This window comes from Panthera tigris, chromosome A2 (genome assembly GCF_018350195.1).
Source record: "Panthera tigris isolate Pti1 chromosome A2, P.tigris_Pti1_mat1.1, whole genome shotgun sequence".
Lineage (NCBI taxonomy): Eukaryota > Metazoa > Chordata > Mammalia > Carnivora > Felidae > Panthera > Panthera tigris.
The window spans coordinates 145,073,140-145,086,847 of record NC_056661.1 but is presented as its reverse complement, the minus strand read 5'-3'; the positions used below and the strand labels follow the sequence as shown (position 1 = coordinate 145,086,847).

Genomic DNA, 13,708 nt, shown 5'->3' with positions numbered 1-13,708 from the left:
AGAAAAGTTCAGGATGGTCCTTAAAAACATCAGTCCACGCCATTAACTGGAAGCGTTTCTTTTATCTGAAGTTGGGACAGAATCTGACGAGCCCCTCTCAAGGCTTGAAAGTTAGGAGCGCGATTTTAGAAATGAGAAATTCTTTTTGACGGGTTTTCCCTTTTTGCTGTACCTTTCAAATGCCAGGCAGAGCTTGCTGTGTTGAACTGAATCAAACTGAAGCATGCCCGGTAAAAAATAATAGCCCTCGCTTGGGAACTAGACCTCAGTTCTTTCGGAAACCAAAACGATCCTGGCCCAGTTTTAGCGTGTGGAAACTCTCCAAACCACCTTGGCGAGAGCCTGGTATTGTAGAAGCAGGCTGTAGAACACGAGGGCTGGGTGCTCTTCGCGGTGGTGGGAATCTGCTCTTCTCAGCAGAGCAAATCCGTGATGAATACTACTGCACAGACTGTGTGGTCTAGTTCAGGCTGCAACATCAGCATGAATAGTTGAAGACCAAGTTCAGGAAAGCGAGGGAAACCACAAAGACTAAGTGCAGGGCAAGGGATTGCTTGGGTAGCCACGGCGGCACATTTTAGACATTGAGAGATCATTGCTTCTTTCCCTCTCTTCCGCACATCTTCCCCACGAGAAGGTTATGGGGGAATTTAAAAAAAAAGAAGGAGGAAAGCCTTGACTTGAAAAAAAAAAAATTACAGGGGCGCCTGGGTGGCTCAGTCGGTTAGGCATCTGACTTCAGCTCAGATCATGATCTCAAGGTTGGTGAGTTCGAGCCCCACGGCAGGCTCTGTGCTGACAGCTCAGAGCCTGGAGCCTGCTTCGGATTCTGTGTCTCCCTCTCTCTCTCTGCCCCTCCCCCGCTTGTGCTTTGTCTCTCTCTCTCTCTCTCTCTCTCTCAAAAATATATAAACATTAAAAATAATAATAAAAATAAGTGTTTAAAATTTTTTTTAAATATAAAGTGATCATCCGTACTGCCTCGTGTTTATTTGGCCAAAACTTTTTCCTTGATTCCTCATCACTTAATGATGCTGTATAATCCAAAAGACTATTAAGTATGTGTGGCCCATTTGCCTACTGTAGTTCTGTAAGAACAGGATAGGAAGGCTTAGGGAACACTTGTACTCCATTCTGTTTTTACAGAGTTACTCATTTTCTTCCGTTAAAAAGCCTATCTTATTCTCTTTTTAGGTAACAGCATGACTAAATACACTGAGAAGCTAGAAGAGATCAAAAAAAGTGAGTAACCCTATTGAAGGTTTGGGATAATGGAGCCCATCTAGAAGTCGGTTATTAACAACCTTAACCCTTCCCTACAGCTGACACGCAGAGAGAGCTGTGGGAGGTGGGTGAGCCTGGCAGGTGCCTAGAAGGATGTGGGAAACGCCGTGTACCGTCCCGGCCAGCTGCTAAGGTTGTTGCTTGAGGGCCAAGTTCTGCCCGACTTCCATCCCATAGGAGATGTTAGTGTTGGAATGTAGAATGAGCTCTACTTAAGCAGCGAGAGTCCAAGCTTCTGGTTTCATTGTACTGCAGTCTCCACGACCTTTTCCAAGGTCATGATCTTTCCCACTTTCTTAGTTTTCTCTATACCTGAGATGGGAATAATATTATCTCTTATTTTATAACATCCTTGTGTGTGTAAATTAGTCAGTATCCATGAAAGACACAGAGGAGTGAGGGAGAAAGCTTAAAGCGGTGCTATGCCTTATAAATCCATTGCAGTCTCTGCTCTCCTTTAATTAAAAATCATATTTCATGCGTTCCTTCTTAAAAACTACTCATCTGCAAAGATCTGCTACTAGTCATTTTGTGCATTCCCCTTGCACAAAAGCATAATTTTTCATTCTGTGTCCAAAATAGATGTAAAGTGTACACATCGAGGGGAGAATTAAAGAAGTAGAAACATCTATTTTCTAAGACGGATTTGTTCATATCCTCAGCAGAAGAGCCCAGTGACGGGGGAATATTTAGCTGATGGTAGTAAAGAGGCACTCCGATGGTTAACAGTTCAGGACTTCCCTCTGGTAATAGACATCTTTTGGGAAGAGAATACTACAAATCCAGAATTCGCCAGGACTTCTGTTACTACACAGCAGACCTTTTCATTTAAATGATAATGTTTCTGCTTCTTTTGAATTGCTGGGGTATCGAGAAACCGCAGCCATCAGTGTGGACTCAGGAACAGCTTTATGCCGATTCTATTATTTGCCATGTCTAGCTATGAGGGCTAATGTTCTAGACATTTGGTTTTTAATGTGTCACGTCACAGTATCCTTTTCTTCTCGGGTCCTTTATATTAGATGTTATCGCTTTATTCCATTATACATGACACAAGTGTATATATTTTAAGTATGTAGTAACGTTTTCAACCAGGAAAAAAGTCTCATTTACTCACCCATGCTTCATTGTCGTCGCCCGTAATTCATCCACAGCAGGTAAAGTTCAGCCGGCCTGCTTCTGTTTGGGTTTGAGGTCCCCTTTTGCCTCCCCTGTCCATTCGTAGCTTAGCGTAAGTTCTCACGTCCACACCAAAATCTGTCCCCTGAAAACGCCCCGTTCCCGCCCAGATTGCCAAGCCCTGTTGAAAACATTTCTTAAAAGCGCAATGTGATTTCTTTAATATCTAAACTTTAAATGGAGCTTCTCTTCCCCCACCCCACCCCCGCCCCCAAATACCTCTAGAATAGAGTCCTTGAAAATGTTTGCTTCCCTCTTTAGAAGTTTCGGACTTCCTTTTAGTAAGACAGGAGGCCCCTCTCACCTTGTTTCACACACAGTTTGTGCTGATTCCCCGACTAGAATTACTTCAGATTCTGGTTTGAGATCTACGTTTTGGAAGCTATTTCCTTCTCTTTTCCCATTTTCTGTTGTAGATGTTCTTTTGGGTCGAAAGGGAGGAGAATATTGCCTTGTTTCCTGACACCCTAGATTCATCACTTTTCTCGGGTTACCTTAGATGCCGTGTCTTTCTGTGAAATCACAAACCTTGTTCTGTTACTTCCTTTGATTTGTCTTCCCTGTGAGCCCAGCTTCCCTTTGCTAATAACGTGTTTTAACAGAACCCTGAAAACGCAGAATTCCTTTGTAATCTGAATCTTCTTTCAACTCTCTCTCGAGAAAACAGACACCCTGTGCTTATTGACCGCGCACAAAGCCTATTCTTGGCTTCTGGTGGTTAGATGACACCAGCGTGAAGCATCCTAGATAGTCAGGTCTCTGTCCTTCCAGTAACTCGAGAGAGTCAGACTTAGACTCCAGACTTACTGGAGAAGAAGACCTTGATAACGGATCTGCAACTCGGATTTTTTGTCTCCATCCCCGAGTTGGGGAGCGACGATGGGAGCAGAGGCTCCATTCTTAAAGCTCTGTTCGCCCTTGCAAGGACGGGCTGACGGAGTGTTCCCGTCATCCTTTTCCATAACATTTAAAACTTAACTGTCAGACGTCTAGTTTGATCTTTTATCTCTGAGTAATAATGTCAGAAAGTCCCAGTGATGGCTGTCCTTCTAAACAAGAACCAGGTATGTAGAGTGCAGGCTCAAATGCACAGTGGGGCGTGTAGTGCCTAGAGGGTACTAGAAATGCCAATGGGTAGAATGTGGTAGAGCCTGGTTTGGGTTTGGGATCATCTGTACGTAGTCAAAGGGGATTTGCATGTGTACCTTTTGTACTGCACATGTGAAGAATTGGGGAAGTATTTCAAACTTTGTAACTGTACCAAAAGAAGATCAGTGGACGAATGCCGCAGCACAAACCCCTCGCAAGCTGTTGCCTCTCTTTCTTGGCTGACTTATCACCATTTTGACTTACGTGAGTGGCTTTTGGCGGGCAAATCGGTGGTGACTGAGAGGAATGCTGTAGCTATTCAGTTGGATTTTTTTGCAAGCTTCTGCCCAACCTGCTGGGGCTGCATCCCGGTGAGTCTTGGAAGGTCCTTTGCATCTAGGTTTGTTACCTTGTTGTGTCCAGAGGAAGCTACCCTGAGAATTTTCTAGACGTAGTGGTTCCTTGTGAGCCACATCGCTCTCTTTGAGGCGTCTCAGAACAGAGAAGCTTTAATTCGTTGTAACAGTCAGTCTTGATATATTTACAGAAGGCTAGTTTTTAACGTACTGTTATTTCCTGACCATGGTTCGTAAAGTGTTTGGTAAACCAAGCTAACATCATCTTCCAAAGTGTTCGTTGTGTGTTCATTTTTAGAAAATTCACGGAAATGATTAGTAACACCAGGTAAATCGTTTTAAATACTTCTAATCCTTTCCTTTGTTGCTAGGAGTCTTGGTTTAGGAGACTTTTTTTTTGCTGTGAAGGCCATAGTAATTATCCATCTAACCTTTAATGATTCTGAAATAATGTGGCAATACTTGAGGAGTCGTGACCACCAATATGAAAATGGAGACGAGTAGTGGAGTGTAGGGGGTGGGGGGGGGGAGTTCAATGCCAAAAATTCTTTAGAATCGGCAGTCATCTCCAGAAAATTGCATGGAAGCTAACTTTTAGCATGCCTCCACGGGACAGGTATTAGATCAAGTGAGATTGGCTAAAATTTTAAAACGACCATTCAAATGTGATATGAAGAAATGTTAACAAGTGCAGAAGTACCCCCTTTTGAGTTATGAGTCAGAACCAGAAGGATAGCGGTGAATAAATATGGATGTTTGGTTTTTTTTTAACTGAGGTAAACACACACACACACACACACACACACACACATAACATAAAATTTACCATCTTCACTGTTTTTAAGTGTTCGGCTCAGTAGCGTTAAGTACATTCACACAGCTGCATGATAGATCTCGGGAACTTTTTCATCTCGTACAACTGAGCGTGTGGATTTTTACTGAAGGTGGAAATGCAGAGAAACTGATAGAGAAGATTATCAGGACCAGGCATAAGAACTCTGTGCCCAGCATTGTACCCCGGGGAGAAAAAAAGGTTGTCCCGTGTCTCCAGTGTAATTTGTAACCTCAGGAACAGAATTGGTCTCTCTTTGAGGCAGGGTTAGAATAGCAGGGTGTAAATGTCTCACCAACTGTTTGACCTGGGGCAACTCAGCTTCTCTGGGTCTCTGTCCTCATCTGTAAGATGCAGACGTTTATTCCTTGCTCTGTTCTGCAAAGGATTGAAAGTGGCTTACAACATGCATGCAAGACAACACGGTCCAAAGAGAGATAGCCGAGTAAAAGGAAAATGGCAAATGGATGAAATAACATGAGGGGTAAAGTCACTAGACACAAAAGGGTGGCTTATAAACTCAACTCTAGGCCTCCTACCAGCTGAAGCAAAGGGGAAAAAAAATGAAGAGATGATAATCATACCTGCCACACTTAATTCCGAGGATGTCATGAGGATCAAATATTAGATAATATATGTAAAAGCATATAAATAACTTGAAAATCATACCATGTAACTCGACGACTAGACAGAACGAGTACCTCTAAGAAAGAAAAGTATACCTACAAAATTATTTGTCCTATCCTGCTTTTCAGATTACAGATACAAAAAAGATGAGCTTTTCAAGAGACTGAAAGTTACAACTTTTGCCCAGCTGGTAAGTTCAGCGATCTTCCCATTGGGGTAAAGACTCTAATGAGTGCCAGTTTATGTGATTATTTCTAAATTCCACTCTAGGTAATATTTGCAGAAGGGTTTCTTCTGTCTGTACATTTCACCTATGGGAGGATTAAAAGGTGTGCAGCTCATTCAAGGATGGTGTGAGCTATCTTCTTTGATAAGAATTTGATAAAGTAAAATGTGCATTCTACTTTTAAATCGTCGCATTTATGGTTTAGGTTGTATGTTTCCATGCACACTTTAATTTCATGTTTCGAATCTAGAATTCTGGTCTCTAGAGTTTCATTGACATGGTGGATCATGGGTCTTATGAGCTGAGCTGTGAAAAGTGCTTTAAAAACCGTGGGGGGTGGGGGGTATACTGTGTTGTGATAAATACATTCAGGGGCACCCGGGTGGCTCAGTCAGTTGGGCGTCTGACTTCGGCTCAGGTCATGATCTTGCAGTTGGTGAGTTCAAGCCCCGCATCGGGACCCTGTGCTGACAGCGTGGAGCCTGGAGCCTGCTTCAGATTCTGTGTCTCCCTCTCCTTCTCTGCCCCTCCCCCCCGCCCCCGCTCTCTCTTTCTCTTTCTCAAAAGTAAATAAACATTAAAATATATGTATTCATAAGACATTGATTTCTTCATTGAATGTCGAATTGCTGATTCAATTCTGTCACGGTTAAGTATTGTGTGTTATGTTGGGACTGGAATGTGTATGACCATTTACGCATGTTTCTTGTCCTAAATTATCCTTTTGGACTTTTAAGTTTATTGTGCGATGTTTTAAACGAATCTGTGTTTCTGGAATGATCATCTGCGGTGTAATTCCCGCTCCTCAAAAGTCAGGAGGCCTGAGATTTAGTCTCCAGTGGAGGACACTGACAGTTTCTTGAAACGAGATCTTTGATGTTTCCTCGTCTTTTGTTAAAGACAGAATTGCCTCTGTTTAAAGACTAACAAACACAAACACATCTACATATTTCATTCTTTTTTTCTATCAGGTCATCCAGGTTGCTTCCCTATCTGATCAAACACTGGAAGTGACAGCTGAAGAGATTCAAAGGCTAGAAGGTAATGAGAATTGAGGACGTGGGGGAAATAACCGATTGACCGTGTGACCGGAGTTCTCACCCTGTCCACCTTTGCTCTTGTGTCCACAGGGGATTGGGACTTCGATATATCTATTTGTAATTAGATTGTTACCGTCCGAGACATGCTCTCTGGTGCTTTAATTGTTCATTCTTCTGCCTTTTAAAAAGCCATCTGGTTTTCCAGCTCTAACATTTGTAGTTGTTAATGTTTTTTTGTGTGGTGGGTTGGTTGGTGTGTTTTCGTGGTTTTAAACGTTCTGTGTGTGTTTAATATACTAATTACTTTTTCTCAACGGATATTTTTAGTGCCTTCTACCTACGTACAGGTCACAGAATTAGGTGCTAGGAGACTACAGAGACGACACAGCCCTGCTCACATGGAGTGGGTAGTCGCGTGTGCACACGTGCGCGCATGTGTGCGTGTTGGGCGAGGAAAATGAGAACAGAAGCGTGAAATTGCTAACGTGGCAGAAATTCATAATGAAGGATTAGAAAGAAGTCATCATTCGTTAAATATACATTGCTAAGCACTTCACACAGCTTTCTTACTTCACCTTACCAGAGACTCTGGAAGAAACAAATGCTTAGAGATGAGAAGCCCACGCCTCGGAGGTTAAATGGCTTGCTCAAGGGGATACAGCCAGTAAGGGATGGGCGTAGGGTACAAATCTGCGAGTCTCCGCTCATAACCAGGGTCTTCGCTCTGGGAGTTCTGAAGAAGGAAGGGTGCTTTCCAGCTAGAAAACCGAGGGAGGCTTTCTTAAAGCCTGTGAGCTGAACATAACATGTTCATAACATAACAGAATCTGAACAGGTGCAAGTGACGGGCGAGAGTCTTGCAACCTGAGCAAAAAGGCACGGAGAGCGGGTTTGGAGAATCGCGTCATCTAGCCTGGCGATGACCCGGGGAGGCGTAGGTGCTAGGTTGGAGACAGGGCTGGGAAGATAGCTTTCCAGCTCCAGGTTTCCTTTCTTAAGTGCGAAGTCGAAAATAAAACCTCTCAGTGGCACTGTCGTGAAAAGAATACGCAGAGTTAAGGTCTTTATTCTATCCTGAGGCCCTCAACCATCAACGTGTGGCTGTTTATTGAAGGGGAATATGTTTTGTTAAGGTTGATGCAGGCCAGGAATTTGACTTCGGATTTCGAGACCAGTTTCTCAGGAAGTTCGAACACCGGCTTTGTGCAACTTAACTGTCATTTCCCTGGGCTTGTTTTTGTTAGGGAGGATAAAGAGCATCTGACAAAGACAGGAATTTATCTTTGACAGATGCCTCTCACACGGCAGAGAAATAAGGGTTCTTTGTAACAGAGATAATTGAGTCTCCTCATACAAGTACTCCCAATTTTAACCTGGTTATATAAGTACCTGGATTTGGTCCTTGAATTCATGGAGATTACAGCACCAGAACATATGGGCACATGCAATTTTCTCTTCTGAGATAAATTTGCACAGCAAAATAGGCTCTTGTAAAGTAGGACACCATAATGTGTGAGTAATATTAGTGTTTTTCTAGCGCTCTACACAGAATAATAACTCACTCAGGAATGCCTGTAGAACAGATTGTATGCATATTGGCTATTTTTGAAGGAGGAAAAAACCTCCTTTTGTGATGTTTGTTGTTTTTTTCCCGACTTCAAAGTATATTTCTAGAAAATTAGAAAATTGCAAAAAACATGTAAGGAAGGAAATTAAAATAATAATCCCTGTTAACATTTTGCCCTACTTTTTCCCCTAACTGCGCACCCGAATCCATATTCTTTTTTTTTTTTTTTAATTTTTTTTTTTTAATGTTTATTTATTTTTGAGACAGAGAGACAGAGCATGAACGGGGGAGGGTCAGAGAGAGGGAGACACAGAATCTGAAACGGGCTCCAGGCTCTGAGCTGTCAGCACAGAGCCCCACGCGGGGCCCGAACTCACGCACCGCGAGATCATGACCTGAGCCGAAGTCGGCCGCTTAACCGACTGAGCCACCCAGGCGCCCCTCGAATCCATATTCTTTGTGCATACTTTTGAATTATGCTGTACCAGATTAGCATTTCATCATGCCTGCTGTCCTGTGTCATTGAATAGACTTCAAAAGCTTAATCGTAAAGGTTGTGTCGTCATATAACATCTGTCCTTTGGACATACCATAACTGATTTAACTATTCTCCTACTGGACATGACAGCTTTTCTAATTTTTCACTTTTCTAAAATAATGCTGCTGTGTAAATACGTAAACCTGAGTGTGGTTCTGATTATTCCCTGAAGATAAATTTTGCTGCAGATGGTCAAAGGGCGGAACCATTTTCAGACGCTCGGGCGCTGATTCCGCACCGTCTCCCCGTTTGCATTCCCGAACGAACCCGAATGGTTCTCCCCGTTTGCATTCCCAGCAAATAAATGAAAAGACCTGTTCCTCCCCATCCCAGGCAGTGCTGAAGAATTCTCATTTTTGCGCGTGCTTGCCAACTTGATGGGTCAAAAGTAGTATCTGGTCATTTTCTTTTGAATCTCTCCGGTCATGAAACTGAGCCTTGTGTATGTGCGCGATTATTGGCCACACACATTTCTTCTTCTGAGAACATTACCTGTCCTTCCCCATTCTTTTTTTCTCACGGAACGCTCATCTTTTACCGATTTGAAAAAGCTCCGTGCATTAGGGTCTCTTTAAACATTGGAAACAAGTACAGCCTTGAAAACGAGAAAAGGCTTCACTTGACAATGTGAAGTTTCCAAATGCAAATCTCCATCGTTAAGTAAAAATAAAACAACGACCAAACCAAGAACCTAAGCGGAGAGCAGTATGGATAGTGTTCTCCTGATATGTGAAAAGGGGAGGAAATAAAATATGTGCAAAAGTACGTAGTTGTTTTATTTCTGGAGGGAGGCATAAATACGTGCAGGTGTTTCCCTTGGAAGAGGGGGCCTGAGGGCCTAGAGGTCAGGAGTGGGAAGGGACTTCCTTTCCATATTAACAAATTTATCTTGTTTGCATTTTTACCTGGTGCACATGATCTTTTTCCAATTAAAGCACTAGTTAATTTTTTTTAATTCTGTAAATTCGCTATATTAAGCCTTTCTAATGCATGTATGTCATAGATGTTTTTCCTAATTTGTTACTCATCTTTTAATTTTCTTGGTGTTCATTTTTGACATCCACAAGGTTTCCATCTTTATGTGATTAAATCTATTAGCCTTCCGCGTTGTGCTTTCTTTTATTGCCTTAGACTCGTAAAATCCAAGCTAAGATAAGTTATTCAGCTATATTTTCTTCTATTACCTTGCTTGGTGGTTTGGGTTTTCTCCCTACATCAATCCACTTGTTACATTTTGTGGCATGTGATGTGAGGGGGTTATCTAAATTTGATTTTTCTAGAGAGTTGACATGTTATCCCACCACCATTTATGCAAGTGTTCTCCCTTCCCCCACTCGTTTGCGATGTTACCTTTAATATATGTTAGCTTTTATGTATATTCTGGGATTTGTTTCTGTGTTCTCTCTTATATCCCGTCGTTCTGGTTTGTGGTTCTGTGTTGTTTTGATCATTTATCTTTGCCACATATGTTACTATTCGGTAAGGCATGTTCTCCAAATTACCCGTATGTATGTGTGTGGGGGGGGGGGGTATTTTTTTTCCTTCTCATTTGTACAATCCCTTTAAGCTTTTCAAAAACCCCATTGGGATTGTTTTAGGACTAAAAATGAAATTGGGAAAGGATTAACATCGTTTCACTTTTGTCACCCAGTCAGGAATGTGAAGATACATCACTCTCTTCATTCAGGTTTTCTGTAATGTCTCTCAAGTAAAATTTGTCTAAGACCTATAAAGGATGTAAGTTTGTACGGGCCCTTTGCATTTCTTAATAGTCCTGTTTTCTAGGAGGACATATCTTATATCCGCAGTTGTTACTGGGAATGAGATGCTCTTCATGTTCCTTTCTAATTGGCATGTGGGAAAAACTGTTTGCCTGTTAGTATTTCTTTTCTTTATCTACATGCACGCTTATTTCCCTTATTCTCAGAGGATTCTCCTGAAATTTCTAGGTAGATTATATCATATGAAAAATAAATTTTAGTGTCCTCTTTAATAACGAGGCCTCTTATCTTTCTTTCTTCGCTCATCATACCAGTGGAAACAGCAAATTCTCGAACGTTTTGGTACAGTCTCCCTCCGCACGCTTCAGAATTATCGAGGACCTCAAATAGTTTTGGTGTGGGTGCATTATATCTCTCGATATTTATTTTTTTTAATTTTTTTTAATGTTTATTTATTTTTGAGCCAGAGAGGGACAGAGCACAAACGAGGGAGGGTCAGAGAGAGAGGGAGACACAGAATCAGAAGCAGGTTCCAGGCTCTGAGCCATCAGCCCAGAGCCCGACGCGGGGCTCGAACCCACTGACCGCGAGATCGTGACCTGAGCTGAAGTCGGACGCTCAACCGACAGAGCCACCCAGGCGCCCCTCTTTCGATATTGAGGGCATTAAAAAATTTTAACTGAGAGCTTAAAAATATGTATTCACTATTTCACTTACAAATAGTGATATTGAGCCCATGACACGCATAACTAGGCTTTTAATGCAAAATAGCTGTGTTTCCAAAACAAGCAAACAAAAAGTTTATTGAGCATGGCCGTGTTTCCCATCTTCTTGTAAACCTCCGCGTCTGACTTAAGAGTGGACAGCCGATTCTCGTATCTTCTGCGTTCACTCTGTGGCAATATGCTCTTTGGATTGAAGTATAGGAAGGAAATCTAGCCTCACACAGACCTGTAGTTGAAAAGAGAGAATCTTTTAATAGTTCTTTCAGATAATTATGGATACACATCTTTGAGGCTGTACTGAAACTTGACAACCGGTAGCTTCTTAAAGGTTAGTTGTAATGTGGAATCTGAAACCGGATCAGTGCATGGTTTGGATTCCATTACCTTAAGCTCCTTGGTCTGTCCTGTGCTTTGAAAGAAGCTTTTTAGCCACGCATAATTTTCTAACCTCACTCTTTGGCCACTTGGAAAATATTGATTCGCCGAGTTAGGAAGATCTTCCAAATACTGACAAATTTTGTTCGTTACACAACATCTAAAAAATCACACTTATTGGGGCGCCTGGGTGGCTCAGTCGGTTAAGCCTCCGACTTCAGCTCAGGTCACGATCTCGCGATCCGTGAGTTCGAGCCCCGCGTCGGGCTCTGGGCTGATGGCTCAGAGCCTGGAGCCTGCTTCGGATTCCGTGTCTCCCTCTCTCTCTGCCCCTCCCCCGTTCGTGCTCTGTCTCTCTCTGTCTCAAAAATAAATAAACGTTAAAAAAAATTTTTTAAAAAATCACACTTATTAACGTCATCGCCTGTTGTATCAGAAAAATCATTAAGTACGGGGAGGCACCCAAGCTCCTGAGGGCAGCTAGTTTCCAAAACTCTGATTTTGGGGTAGGATTTAGTCGCTACAACAGAGCCCATCAGCTGTTTTTTTTCCTTGAAACGACAAGTTCACTTAGATCATTTTTGAGAGAATGTCTGCCACGTGCACGAGTCTAAGTAACTATAATTTTCCTGTCAGTTTTTCTTCCGGGTAAAAATGGTGTGCAGGGCAAAAGCAGCAATAATCACACTAACACTTTCCCTCGGGGCCCCAGGGGTATCTTGGTTATCTTGGTATGGAGCAGACTTACCGTATGTGGGCCCCCGATGTCATTACACAGAATGTTAAAAAGGCGTATACTTAAAGATGAGACTTAATAGAATTATTATCACAGCTCCATCAGGGACTGGCTAAAATGTGACCGCTGTATTTATTAACTGAGTGCGTTCGTGTTGGTGAAAAAAATACGATAATTCCTCATCAAACTTGGTGCCTCTGCCCTGAGTGTTACTAAGGCGCTCACAGTTTTAGCCACTGTTTCTTTGGCACCCTGAGGGCAGATATCAACCCGGTAAAAGAGACCTCGCAGGTCCCCCTGAAAGGGTCTTGGGGACTCCTGGGATCCGCGACTACATTTTGAGAACTTACGTGTTAGAACTTAGGGGACAATTTAATCACTGTGATAGGATTTCCTTGCCTTGACCTCATTTCAGTGGGACTGCCCGACAAGTGAAATCAACTCTGAGGTCCAATATACCTGTTCATTTGCAAATTTTAGACAATGATTCTGCGACTTCGGAGCCCGATGGGGAAGTCAGTGCCAGGACCAACGGGAAAGGGAGCCCCGGGGAGCAGTCGCCAAGCCCTGTCCAGTCCACAAACAGCGCGGGAGCCGGGGACTCCAGTCGCTCGACTCTGCAGAGGTATGCTAATCAGATTCATGTTTTCACTGTATTTTACTTCATACTAACCTGGGTTCCAGTTTCAGTGATATAGTCGCCTTAGAAGCAGACTGGCAGTAGTCAAGTCCCACATTTTCATCCCAGCCCCTCTATTTTCTCTTGATATAAATGCCATCGCCTGAATCTTTTCACAGCATCTCGGTGCGTTTAGGTAAGAATATATTGATAGGAGAGCATTAATTTTCGCTCCTTAATTCCATTCTTCTCAGCCTTCCCGTGTGCAGGTTTGCTGTTAGGACTCAGCTTTACATCTCCTATCTTTTGATTCCCACTCCCACCCCCTTTTCTGTCTGCTGCAGCTTATAATTACCCTGTCTGAGATCACAAGAAAAATAGAGTGCCCTACACCATACTCTGCTATTACACAGGTGCAAAGGAGCAGGAAAGCGGCCCTCGGTGTCGATTTGCAAACCGCACGTGATGGGTCCTTCTTGCTGTGATGCAACCCTTTTCTCACAAACACTAGGCATTGATTATAAGACGGTGCTGATTTTCCGCACATAACCATCCCTTCTACAATGGCGAAAACAACTGTAGTCGAGAAACCAGGTCTACCAGAGAAAGAATTGCTATCATCGGTACCGCTGTTATTTTTCTGTAACTACTTTTACGCAAGAACTTGAAAATTGCATTTACGAGACGGACCAACGGGACTTCCGTTGAGGACGCGGTTTCCTATGAGACAGATTTTCTTCTCCTTTGGTGCAACGAAATATGCGCTCTGTGGCATCGAGTGACAGCGTTTAGCA

The 13,708-nt window shown here is 42.7% G+C and overlaps 1 protein-coding gene across 2 annotated transcripts in view; it reads left to right on the top strand.

The window, feature by feature from the left end:
* CEP41 (centrosomal protein 41) overlaps positions 1 to 13,708 on the top strand; it is a 44,859-nt gene that overhangs the window by 26,593 nt on the left and 4,558 nt on the right. For both annotated transcript variants that reach the window (XM_042972421.1, XM_007078089.3), the window contains exons 3-6: positions 1,195 to 1,242; positions 5,496 to 5,557; positions 6,565 to 6,634; positions 12,776 to 12,920. In XM_042972421.1, coding sequence (XP_042828355.1) covers positions 1,195 to 1,242; positions 5,496 to 5,557; positions 6,565 to 6,634; positions 12,776 to 12,920 — 325 coding nt within the window. The remainder of the gene's footprint in view (positions 1 to 1,194; positions 1,243 to 5,495; positions 5,558 to 6,564; positions 6,635 to 12,775; positions 12,921 to 13,708) is intronic.